This window comes from Anas acuta, chromosome 3 (genome assembly GCF_963932015.1).
Source record: "Anas acuta chromosome 3, bAnaAcu1.1, whole genome shotgun sequence".
In the NCBI taxonomy this organism is placed as follows: domain Eukaryota; kingdom Metazoa; phylum Chordata; class Aves; order Anseriformes; family Anatidae; genus Anas; species Anas acuta.
The window spans coordinates 55,471,926-55,484,994 of record NC_088981.1 but is presented as its reverse complement, the minus strand read 5'-3'; the positions used below and the strand labels follow the sequence as shown (position 1 = coordinate 55,484,994).

Here is a 13,069-nt window from a genome sequence, read left to right as displayed (position 1 = left end):
ACGCCCCCTCGTCGGCCCGCCCCAGCCCCTTCCTTCGCCCCCGCCCTCCCGCGCCTGCGCGTGCGCTCGGCCCCTTGTCCCGCTCCACCTCTTCCGCCATTGCGGCCCGCCCGCGGGCGGAACCATTCCTTGCTAACTGTGGGGGGGGGGAGAGGGGGGAAGATGTGTCTGTGGAGATTTTCCAGGTACCCTTGATGCGTTTAAGGGGCTCGCTCTCCATTTAAATATCAACTTCGTTCAGAAAAAGCTAGTCGGTGTTGTTTCTTGAGGAAAAACGGCTCCTCTGCCGCAGTGGTACCGTGTCGGGTTCCCCCCTGTCGGCCGGTGGTTGCTGCCAAACCGGAGGCCGTGCTGAGGCGGGCTCCGCGTGAGCGTGAGCGTGAGGGGGCCGGGGCCGGGCCAACATGGTGAGTACCGGGGGGGGGGGGGCGCGTGCCGCTCCCTAACGGCCCCCTAACGGCTCCGTAACGGCTCCCTAACGGCCCCCTAACGGCTCCGCGCTTCTGTGGTGTTCTATCGTCGCTTAACCGGCTGTCCTCCCGCAGCCTCACAAGAAGAAGAGGCCGTTCATCGAGAAGAAGAAGGCGGTGACGTTCCACCTGGTGCACAGGAGCCAGCGGGACCCGCTCGCCGCGGATGACACCGCCCCGCAGAGAGTGCTGCTGCCCGCACAGAAAGTAACCGCCCGGCTTCGGCGTCGGGGCTCTCTCAGGCGAAAAGGGCTGCAGGGGGGGAAAGTGCTGCGCCATCGGACAGCTCAGAGCCATAGGCTGAAAGGAGATGGGGTTTAGCCCAGCTTATTAAAAAGAAGGAGATGTGGTAGGGTAGTTGTGAGTCACTGATGGGTTAAGGAGGGGTAACTGGCATGGCTTTGTTTCTTTTTTAAAATACATTCGTATCCGCAAACGTTGACCAGCCCAGCCTGGAAAAAACAGGCTGTGTTAGTTTTGCTGTGTGTAGAAGAAGTTATTTAAGTGCTGAAGCAGATGGTTACAACGTTCTCATTTACAGTGCAGTAGGATAATGAGCAGAGAGGTGACTAAGAGCTGCTGTGGAGTCAGCATACTTGGATCCAAGTTCACTTCCAAGTTCGTTTGGATCCAATTCACAGTACTCTAGTTCTTACTCCTAATACATTTTTTTTCATGTAAGTGAACATAACCAGTGCTGTTTTAATCAGGGGCTTCCTTCTCAATGTACGTATTTTAGCCTAATTTTATTGCTGCTTTTTTTTTCTTTTTTTTTTCTCCAAAATCTGTTTTCAGCAGGGAGGAATTAGGCTGGTTGTTGGTTTTTGTTTTTCTTAATTGGTTGGTCATCGTCAATGGCATTATCAGTGGATGCGTTGCTCTTCTTTTTGCTGATAAGTATTAAATCGACTTGAATAACTAATTGAATTTTTTCTTACAATTCTGAGGGTCAAGATGAGCGGAGGAGAGAAGAGCAGCGGAAGTATGGAGTCTTCTTCGATGATGACTATGACTACTTGCAGCATCTGAAAGAAGCCTCTGGTCCCTCAGAGCTTGTCCCTTCTGTGCGTGGACAGCAAAGCAGAATTATCATCACGAATGAGGGTCACATAGAGGATGAAATTCAACGAATTGCAGTAAGTGGTACTTTGCTACTAATAATTTTGTACTGTTGAGAGTAGCATCCTGCAGACAATCGTATTCAACAGGTGTTATGGTGGCTGTGGCCTATACGTGAAGGATGCTCTTGATCCACAGTCAGACTTTCCTACAAGTAAAAATAAAAGTTGACAAGCCAAGGTCTGTTGATGGTCAGTATTTTGCTACCCTGGTGTTAAAATATCTTATGTGCTCATGATAAGCTTTTCTTGATAGAGTGTTGACCTCTTAGAGAGGTATTTGAGCAAATTATGTTGCTCTGGGGTTGGCATTTGTTCTGAAGAATTTTAAAGCTTTTGAATGCTCTGGGAGTTAGGAATATGGGGTACTGCTAATATAACCTGTTTGTTTGTTTGTTTGTTTTTTAATGGAGTGTATCAAAACCCAGAGAGGATATAAATGAAGCTTCCTATTGCTGGCATAACTGGATCGTGTTGGAGTGGGAAATGTCGTTTTAAGCAATAAAATATGCAGTTGCCATTCAGTTGCTTTTAATTGAGGGAGTGTGGTTTAACAAAATACTGTACTTTTAGTCCCAAGTGATGTTCTTAGTCGGAAGTACCTTTCAGGTATGGTTTGGTGACACTGTGTAAGATTTAAAGTTACTTTAGAGGTGCATGTTAGCAAGCCTTACGATAAAGTGGTATTTTCAAATGTATGTTATTGTTCTCCTAAAGAAAATTAAAAATTTCTCTGTGCTTTCCATTCCTCAAAAATCTTCAGAGATACAAAAATGCTGGCTCAGTACATAGAGAATATTTATATCAGAACGAATACTGCCAATGCTGTACCTAGCTTTCATTGCATAACTTGAAAAATTTAAATAAAAATTTTCAATAACTTGAAAATTTGACACCAATAAAGTAGTGGTTCTTGTAATATTTAAGTAGCACTTGCAGAGTTTCTTTTGGTCACGATTATCTGCATGTTGTTAAGTGAGCTCAACTGAGAACAGGTGCATTGTGGTATGGATTTTTTTGTTTGTTTTTTGTTTTAAGGCTCCATCTATTAAGTTGCCTTCCTCAGTATTTGCCACAGAATTTGAAGAGGATGTGGGCTTGCTAAATAAAGCTGCTCCCGTTTCAGGTATCGTGAAAGTCTTTTACCTTTCTATAGCATGAGTTGCCATCTAGGTACTATTCAGTAATTACGGCTTTGATTGCAGTGCTACTAATTTTGTTTTACAACTGACTCATGAGTAGACATAAAGAATAAACTATAGGAAATCGACGTTTCCATTTGAGACCTATTTCTCTGAGTCAATAGTAATAGCTTTTCAGCATTGCTTATAGGAGAAAAAAGCCATGAGTTATTAGTATTATGTAGCAGATATGAACAGGGAAAAGTTGTCTTACAGTTCTAACATTGCTCTATACATAATGCTATTGATTTATTGTTCAATCTGTTTGAATGCATGTGCAGAACTGGATTTTTCCTCAAAATTCCCCTTTTTAAATTCTGAAAGGTGTTTCCTTTGCTTCATTATTATAATTTCAGTGTTACAGGCTTAAAGCATGCTTTTTATGAATATATGTTTGTACTGAACATTCACTTTTGAGCTATCTTATTTTTTTGTATTTAAATGTGATCGTTCTCTCTGTCTTTCCAGCAGGGTGCTAAGAGACATTTCTGTTAATTGCAGTAGAGAAATACTTTCTGACCTTTCCTAAAGTAAGGGATTTTAGAGGGTAGGAGCCAACTAGGGTTGGCAGTTCAACACTGCTAGTTATCTACTGGTCATACAGTACTCTTAATTTGGATATTTTTTCTTCTATAATATTGTAAGTGACCTCTATTAAAAACACATTTTTGGAAGGTTAAGGCATTTCTGAATGAGGAAAATTGACGAGAAGGGTGGTGATTTGCCTACCAATTTGAATCAAATCTACAAATGTTTTGTTATTTTGACTATTAAGCTTAATCTTTTCCTAGTGCAAATTAACAGTCTAGTTGGATTGCTTTTCATACAGGAAAGTAACTTCATGATATCACAGCAACTTATATACTTACATCTTTTTCTTTTTAACTTTCTAGGACCACGGCTGGATTTTGACCCTGATATTGTTGCAGCTCTTGATGATGATTTTGACTTTGACAATCCAGAAAATATTCTGGAAGATGATTTTGTTCTACAAGCAAATGAACCGAAGAAAAGGTGCAGCTTTGTAAAACTGCTTATGCCACAAGTGAATAGGAATGATACTATTTGGTATTTCTTGTGGTTATGTTGTAGGAAGCAAGAGTGGTTTCAGATTTCAAATAGAATACATGTATGTCAAGGGAATAAAGTATTACCATGTATTGTGTGGGTAGTAGCTTAAAAAAGCAAAATTTCATATGGTAGCCAAGATTAAGAGACCTGGGCACCTTGAGCTCACACACTGAGTAGTTGTTTACATATGTATGTATGATATACATACTGTATGTCATAGGCTTCCTGAACTGCATATAAAAACAACACTATCTGTCACATTTAAAGTACTTCTGTTAGTCTTGATCAATAATACTAGTATTTCCAGGACCTTTAGAAATGTTTCACATTATACCCTGCTGCATATTGTTTCTATTTTGGTATCTTTAACGTTTTATGAGCAGTGATAAATTTTACTAGTTCTAGTATTTTTTTCCACTCTGACAAATTTAGTAGAAAGTAAACATAACCTTACTGTCAATGTACAGATGTGTGATCTAACAGTTACCAGAAACATTTTTGTCTTTCAGGCAAAAGTAGTATGCTGACTGCGGCAACACTTCCATTGCTAGTTTTTTTTTTTCTTTTACTGGCTTGAGAATAATCAGTTTTTTAAATCATTGCCTCTCAAAACTTAAATCTGTAGTTGACGTATTGTATCAGATAACTTAACATTGGGCATTGTTGTGGAAAGGTCCATGTATTGTTCTAAAGCTGTTTCATACTTCTCATTTAGGCGATCAGATGCTGAGGATGACGATGAATGGGAAGATGTGGAGGATGACAGTGATGAAAAGGATAGTTGTAATGATGAAGATTATGATTCAGAAGGTCCTTTATCAGATGATGGGGTTAATGGACAGGGAAAAGAGTTTCTTTTTATGCAAGAAGAAACCAAGAGTCGTTTCACAGAATATTCTATGACATCTTCAGTAATGAGAAGGAACGAGCAGTTAACCCTGTTGGATGACAGATTTGAGAAGGTAAAGCAGCTCAGGAATGTAACTGTTAAACATAAGGGTGCTTAACGCTTCTTTGGGTCATTCATAAGGTGGTGTCCTGTGTGCCTGTGCCAATTCTTCCTGCCTTTGGTAGGTGGGGCTTCAAACAGCCATTACCTGCAAATACTCTCCTTTTAATGTTGTGTGCACTAAGTGGCTTGTATTAAATAGGTTGTGGTGTTAAAGGTCTAACGTTGATAAATTATTCTGGTGACTATAATCAGCATTCACAGTTGTTGTTACACTTCTCTTTGGGAGGCTCCGTTCGGCACAGTAAACTATGTTTGTTTCTGATGCGGATTCACTTCATTCACCCATTTTCCCCACTGTGCCGAGTATACATTCAAGAAGTGATGTCAGAGCAGTGGAAATAGAGTGTAACTTTTCTTTCTGAGCAGTGACAGGCTTTTTAATGTACCAATTGATAATTAATCAAAATAAGAAACATTTTGCGGAAGCTGACTTACATGTTATCTTCCAATAATATATATTATCTAACAGTAACTTTATTACTGCTAAAAAATACAGTCAGTAAGAAGGAAATCCTACGACAGATGTGTTCGATAGGTGTTCAGCAAGTGAGAGAGGAGAGGAAAAAGGGACAAATACAAAGAAACATTTAATTATTTAAGTTACCAACAAGTTGAATGATGAGTGTGGTCTAATTAAAGATATCCACTTCTTTATTTTAGTTTTTTGAACAGTTTGATGAAGATGAAATTGGAGCCTTGGATAATGTGGAATTAGAAGGCTATATTAACACGGACAACGCTCGGTTGCAGGAAGTCTTGAATGATTACTACAAAGAGAAAGCAAAGAAGTATGTAATCCCAGGTGTACTGCTCTGCATACATAGTTATGTAATTGGAGATTTGTGCTGAAAGTTTGGGTATGTTATTTCCTGTGCAGGGACTTGAAGATTGCATACCACAACGAAAACCTTTTCATTTCAGTATTATCCCTTTTTTTGTCACTGAATATCAGTCTGAAGTTAGTAGATGATAAAATTAAGTGGAGACGTCTTGTTGGTTTATATGACGTTATGCTCCTTTTGTATAATTTTATTTCATCTGGTATAAGTAAGGTCTAAAGGCACTCTTCCTTTCCCTTTTTAGTGTAAATTAAAAACAAACTTTACGTTATAAGGTGAAACTTAACAGACTCTATAGCTAAGAATATTCTTTCACTGCTGGTACACAGCTGATTCCACTGTGTACCTACTTAGGTGATTATAAACTCCAAGGTGACTGTTATTCCTGTGCAACTGGAGTGTAGCCAAGCAGCCCCATGCTGATGTACTGAATTTCCACAGTATATTCACTTCCTCTTAAAAACGAGTGATATTATCTCACAGCTAAATGTCTAAATGTTCACATGTTAGCTTTGCGCTCCCTGATTGAGAGTGAAAGGTAATGTGTCCCTTGTAGTGAAGTATGACTGGTCACTAGTGGAGTACATAATCATCTCTAGCACTGCAGTGCTTACAAACTAAAAAGTATATCTTCTTCCTTCTCTCCAGTCACAAATATTCTGTGCCAGATGCTTTTGATATGCAGAAGTAGTTACTTTGTCATCAGTCTCTTGCCTAAAGTTTTTGTTTATATTGAATATGCTTATTTTTGTTGCAAGTTGAATTAGGAATAGCTTGCCTTTGGCTTGGGGTCTTGCTAAGGAAAGACTGGTTTTACATAATCATGCGTTTTCAAGAAAAGGTGAACTTTTTTTTTTCCCTTCCAATGTCAAATTAATTTTGTCACTTTTTTTTATTTTCTTTTGCTTCTGTTTTTCTCTGGAATTCTTCAAAGTTGTGTGAGATTTGACTCTCTTGAACCCTGTGAAGATTTAGACTCTCCTGCAGAAGAAAGTGAGGAAGAAAAAGAAGAAATAGTAACTCTAGTTATTGAAAAACCAAAAGAAAAGTGGGATTGTGAATCCATTTTGAGTAAGTATTTTGGAGCTCTCTTACTTGTTCTTATGATTTCAAAGTAAATGATAGGTGATTTTGTAATTTTTAACAATTTTTGGAGGCAAAATAGTATATGCTTCTGGGGCACAACAGCAAGAATTCTTGCTAAATAAAACTATTGCTTTTACGTAGATTACTGAGTTCTTGCAGCTTTATGCCTTCAAAGTCTGACTAGTACTACAGTTCATAATATGTTTGTCTAATTTTTTCATTGCTACTTTTTTGTGTGTGTGTGACCTAGGTACATATTCAAACTTATATAATCATCCGAAGCTTATTATGGAGCCATCAAAGGTAAAATCATTAAACTTATTCAAAGTAACATTGTGGCTTGGGAAAACTTGAGACAGAAGTGATAGCTTTCTTAGTGGATGTCTCTTTTTAAAAGAAGGTGTGAGCAGAAAAAAGGGTTGGGTAGGTTATTGGCCTATGGTATTAGCTCTTCACTGAAGAAGGGTTTGGCTATATGTATATAAAACACATCAAAGATACAGTAGAGGGAAATTGACTAAGACCTGGTTGATTATATCACTAGAAGTTCAGAATTCCTTTAATAGCTAAGGAGAAACTTAACAAGGAAGTAAGTTGTGTCACTCTCTGTGATACAACTTTATGCAATTTTATTTCTTACAACCACATATTAAGTTTATTTTCTTGAAAATAGGTTTCTATTTCCATTTTACAGTTTGAAACAATGTACTCTTGTTCTTTGGCCTTCCAGAAGCTCCCCATCAGAAGTAGAGCACAGCTTGATGTTCCAGCTGTGTGATTTTTTAAAGGAAACCTTTTTCTTGAAACCCTATGAAGGAAATATTAAATGCCTGCTTAAGTCCATTTTCAGTAATATTTAAATAAAGGGAGAAAACTTTTTGGTTCGGGGGGACAGGTTCTGCTTACAGGTGTGTTTGGTTCCTTACTTCAAGATTAATGTACATCTTTCTGAGGGAAGAACATACAAGGTTCCTCATGCTATGTTTATTACTGTCAAATCTGAATCTAATCTTAACCTGTGCAGATTAAGGCAGTGCAATCTACGCTTCCTGCAGAGAAAACTGGGGGATCATTAATACATATGCACTCTCTATTTTAGCCCAAACCAATAAAGATTTCCCAGAAGACTGGAATTCCTCTACATGTCTTGCCTCAGAAAGGTCTCACTGCTAAGCAGATTGAGCGTATGCAAATGATTAATGACAGTGACCTGCCAAGAGCATCAACACAGCCTCGTTCCAAAAATGAAAGTAAAGAGGAGCGCAAAGCCAGGAAACAGGCAATAAAAGAGGAGCGAAAGGTATGCCCTATTTTAAATGAACCCTATGAAAACGTGTTATACCTTCTGAATTCTGTCTCACAAACCTTAAACCCCCTTTGGTTTTTTGTCTAGAAATTAATGGGCAAAATTTCCTCGTCAGAAGGGCTAATTAGTGCTTCTTCTCAAAAGAAGATCAAAAAAAGAAAAAAAAAAAAAAAAGATGGCAGAATTATAACAATAGCTTTCTAATTTACTATATGGAAATTTGGGGTCTGTTACTGTGGCCACTATTTTCTGGGTAACTTTGGAAGGAGACCTTTTATATCACTTATTTAAGGAAGCAAAGAAAATGGTAGTAATGTTTCATATCACAGAAAATGAAAAATTTCCAAAAGAAACATAAATCTAATCGGCCACATTGATAAACTAGTTGTTTTATCTAGGACCAGAAATTGTAAGCATATTAGAAACTTCAGCAAATTAAAGATGATAGTTCTGGAGGTAAACAGATTAATCTGACTACCAATAAATAATGTCATAAATAAGATTATTGGCCAGGTGGTGGCTGCTCTCATGATCTGGAACCATTAATTACAATGTTTTCTATTTTGTACATTTGTAATCGTTCATATGCACAGGAGCGCAGAATGGAGAAGAAAGCCAACAAGCTAGCCTTCAAAGTGGAGAAAACAAGGCAAGAAAAAGAGTTGCTGAATCTGAAACAAAACATTAAAGGACTGAAGCTGTCTTAATGAAACTGAGGAACTTTCATTGTGGAAACATCTTCAAGTTTGCATCTGTATCAAGAAAGGAACTGCTAACTGATAGAGTTGCCAGTCATGTACAGTGGGGGTTATTCAGATATTACTGTAACGAGAACCAGAAGTCTTGTCATTCTTTCTGAATTTCTGAAATGAATTTATTCCTGAAACAATGCGCTAGTAATGTCTATTTTGTCATGAGTGACACGGCAACTGTTGTGAACTTCCATTACACTAGAAATGTATTTAAATTAAAAAATTGTATTTTTCCTATAAGCTGTCACTGAACAAAAAGTTTCATATATTTTTGAACGTATTCAGCACATCAGCAGAATCCTACAGATTTGATTTGATTGGGTTTTTCTATTAAATTATTTGAGTTTGTACAAAATATATCCATTTCTCTTCTATCCCCTATACTGATGGTTAAATATAGTGCCTTGATATTGTACAGTTTGGTAAATCAAGAATTTTTTGCCCACTCCTTAGTTCTTTCTTAAGGTTGTATATTTATAATTTAGATACTATAATGAAAGAGGTAAAATAACCTTTTATAAACAGATATCTGGAAAGCTGTTGCAATGAGCATTGCAATTGCAGTAGTCAACCCTTAGTGTTGCTTTTGAAAGCAACTTTGCTGCAAGTAGCCAGTCCAAGTAGTGTGGCAAACAAGGTGTAATGAACAGCAAATGTTTAGAAGAATATGTTGCAGATAGCCATTGCCTTGATTTTCCTGAACTACTATTCTTCAAGTCTTGCATTCAGTGTGGTTTCACTGAAACACAAATGTGTGACCCAACACAATTTTTGTAAAAACTTTCTGAAGGTGGGCAGAAGACGAGTATGGTAGATTTGATATGATCTTAAATTTCTTTATAATGCATATGAACTACTGTGGCCGGTGCATACACGTGAATGAAATGAACAAGATTTTTAGTCAATCCCTTGAAATCTGCTGTTGGATGAGCAGTTACCTGTTTTACTGGTACGAAATACAGAAACCAACACATCAGTAGAGCAGGTCAAATACTACTAAATTCAAAGTATCTTAAATATTGTTTTTTCTGAATACTAAATAGGGACTAGGTAATAGAAGGGCTTGGGGGACCTTTAATGTACAGAAAGCATTCAAAGTACTTATATTGGGGAAAAAAGCTTTCTGAAGATAGTTGATAAAGTAATGTGGTTTTACAGAAGGAATAAAGAGGCAACTAAGTCTACAAGTTTCCTCACTGCTCAGAAAACTGAAGTGTCAGTATTAACATCAAAATTAAGCATTTTATAGAGTTGCTGAAGTTCAAACAAGCAGAAATTATCTGCTACATTAAAAGTTTGGGGCTTTCAATTAACTTATATATGTGCTAGTTTTCATATGTTTCACTAACTTTAGCAGGGGCTGCCTATGTCATAATTGTTTATTATGCGCTTGCTGATGCCTGGAACTTGAGCTACTACAAATTCTGAGCTTCTGAGTAACGAAGGCTGGCCACCTAGCACTCATGACTTCCGATAGCAGTGCTGAAGAGTAAATTTGAAAAACTATCACACTAAGATGAGTCAGACACCAGCAAAGGAAATAAACGGAACATGTGAGTAACAGATGCTATTCAGTGGTTTAAGTGGAGTGTAATTTTGTGATTTACTAAAAAGGAAAATCATTTACTGAAGATGGTGCACATGTTCTTTACTAGTCCTTACTTCGTCTCCTACTGAACATGTCTAAGGTCACTGATCATTTGAAGCAGGTTGTCCTTTTTCCTGACTTCTCATTGCTGGTAATGGTGATATTTTGCTTGTACCTAAGTTTGTTTGAAAAAGTAAGTTTTATCAGTCAAAATTTGAGGGGATGAGAGCAGGATAAAACAAATGGGAGAGGTAGAGGAAGACACTTAGAGAATGTAGTCTGGACTACACATAGACACACAGAGATTTCTTGAAAACAAAAGTGGAATGAAATTCAAACAGGTAGTAGAGTCAAAAACGTCATAGAATTGCTTTTGTTCATCTACGCTTCTAATCAGTGAAACACTGCAGTAACCTTACTCTGAGCCTTGGAGTATGGTAACATGAATGAAAAGGTAACAAAAGCAGTCACACATCTGCTCCTGCTCAGCAATACAAAGATTTCTTTTGTTTCAGCAAAAGCAGGTAAAGAACACTTAAATGTAGAAGTCTTTCCCTCTAGATTATAAGTCCTGTGAAAAGGGTTCTTTGTTAAATTCAAGTTTTTCTAAGAGCTATCTGTTTTTGTTTAATACAGGAAACATTCCTGCAGTGAAAAGAGAATATGTAAATAGCAGTAGAGTCATAAAGGTGTAGAACTACTTTGCATACAACTTAGGTTGTGGTTTTTGTTTTCCCCAAAATTACTTAAATTATTATTTAAGAGCATGAAGAAAAAAAAAAAAAAAATGATCTAGAAAGAAAGATCATCTTGGAATGCTGTTAAGTGCCTCACGGAAACATTCTGTCTTCAGAATGAAGGTGGTGTCACACTCGGTGTGACACCTGGTAGCTTCTGGAGTGGTAAATGTTTACTCTGCTGTTACTTGTTACTTAATGACTTCCTAAAAGAAAAAAAAAAAGAAACCTGAGTGCAAATGACCTGCTCTTGATTTTCCTCTTCAATCATCCCTTTTCCCAGTTGTGATGCCACTGGGGAAGGACATGCCTGAGCAGACATTTGGAGAACAAAAAGCTGTCACTCGTAGCAAGGGAAAGCTTGTGTTTCGTGGGAGCAAGATGATAACGTGGTTGTGCAAAAAGGAGCCCTGGCACATGACTGCAGAGGTCCCTTTCTGACTGAGAAACAATCGGTTTCAGCGCCTTAAGGGCTCAGCCAGAACTTCGAATGTACTGTTGATATTATTGCAGTCCTGTACCGTGTAACTGAGACTTTGCTGGTTTGAATTTCATACAGCTGCCGGAAGTCAAGACTTGGTTCCTTGTAGAATCTGTGGAAGACATTTTGCACAAGATGTTCTGGTAAAACAATACTTTTCTTTTAAAGGGGAGCATCAATGCAGTTAGCTGAAGGGGGTGGTGAGCGCTGGGGAAGGAGGAGGTGGCTGATTAGTGGAGAAATAGGTTGAACACATGTTTAAAAGAGCAAATGATCCAGTAGCTGCTTTCATTAGTAAAACTGATTAGAGAATAGGTGAGTGCTCATAAAAATATCATGACTCCATCTGCAATCTTGCGCTATCTTAATTTACCTGCTCTTCCAAAAACTGTTGCTTGCTTCGTGTCACGTTTAAAATACTGCATTATCTCTTGGTAAGACATCAATTGCTAACCTGGAGCTTCCTTTGTGCTCCAGGTTTCCAGACAGTATTTGTTTTTTCAGGCTTCCTGGGAAAAATAGACTAATAAACCATCTGATAAGTAGTCCCTTTGACAACATAATGTAGGCACCAGGCTCTGTTCCAAAGCCTGCTGAAGTGAAAGAAAAGACTCCTACTGACCTCACTGATCCCTGGATTACAGGCTAAATGGGTGGCTTCACAATTTGCCTAAAACAACCCAACTGCAGGATTTTTCTGAAAGGGCTGGCTCTGCATGCACCCCTCCCCCTCTCAGATCAGCTCTGTGATATAACTAAAAACCGAATTAGCAAAAAAAAAAAAAAAAAAGGAAAAAGGGATGGGGAAAAAAAAGCAAAACTGAGTAACGGTGAGCATCAAGGCAAAGGTGGAACCAGTAGTCCCCCATCTGGTACCTTAGATGCACGAAGCATGTGATGGCCTAATCTGGCTAATTTCTTTTAACAGACAGCTTCTCTGTGGTTTTGGGGTGGGGGAAGGGGGCAAGTTTCTTGTCAGTATGAGTAGCCTGAGGTACAAACCCTGCAATGCCTCTGGTGATACAGGAGTGGTGTGCTCATCTGTGAGCAAGACACAGATATCTGCTACCCTGTTTGCCCAGCAGAGGAGTCGTCTTCTTGTTGTTTGTTTTTTTTTTATGAGCACTTTTAGAAACAGATGGTGAGGACTTGAAGCACAAGAGTAGAAAGGTTCAAAGGGAAATGAGTAATTAGAAAGGTATGATATGGTAAAAAGAGGCAATTCTTGGCCCAAGTGAACTGGAACTGAAATGCCTTGCTCAGGCAGAGGCTTAACTCAAATGAGGTAGGGAAGAGACTGGCAGATGAAATTTAAAACTTCTGTATACTTCCAGTTACAGATGACATTCTGAGTTGTCAGGTTACTGCATGCTGTTAAGCAGCTGCTCCCTTTCAGCTTGTGGCTGTCCCTGTTTTAGTGGTGTTGAT

At 38.5% G+C, this 13,069-nt stretch overlaps 1 protein-coding gene across 2 annotated transcripts in view; it reads left to right on the top strand.

Moving 5' to 3' along the window:
• Positions 1–9,190, top strand: part of LTV1 (LTV1 ribosome biogenesis factor) — a 350,847-nt gene extending 341,657 nt beyond the window's left edge. The window contains exons 2-12 of one of the 2 annotated variants that reach the window (XM_068677230.1): positions 373–407; positions 546–677; positions 1,418–1,606; positions 2,627–2,714; positions 3,663–3,783; positions 4,556–4,802; positions 5,513–5,640; positions 6,626–6,762; positions 7,028–7,080; positions 7,877–8,077; positions 8,677–9,190. In XM_068677230.1, coding sequence (XP_068533331.1) covers positions 405–407; positions 546–677; positions 1,418–1,606; positions 2,627–2,714; positions 3,663–3,783; positions 4,556–4,802; positions 5,513–5,640; positions 6,626–6,762; positions 7,028–7,080; positions 7,877–8,077; positions 8,677–8,790 — 1,413 coding nt within the window. In that variant the 5' untranslated portion in view covers positions 373–404 and the 3' untranslated portion in view covers positions 8,791–9,190. Of the gene's footprint in view, positions 1–148; positions 408–545; positions 678–1,417; positions 1,607–2,626; positions 2,715–3,662; positions 3,784–4,555; positions 4,803–5,512; positions 5,641–6,625; positions 6,763–7,027; positions 7,081–7,876; positions 8,078–8,676 lie in introns of those variants that run through there. The other variant, XM_068677229.1, reaches the window with a different exon arrangement.
• Positions 9,191–13,069: the final 3,879 nt, after the last annotated feature.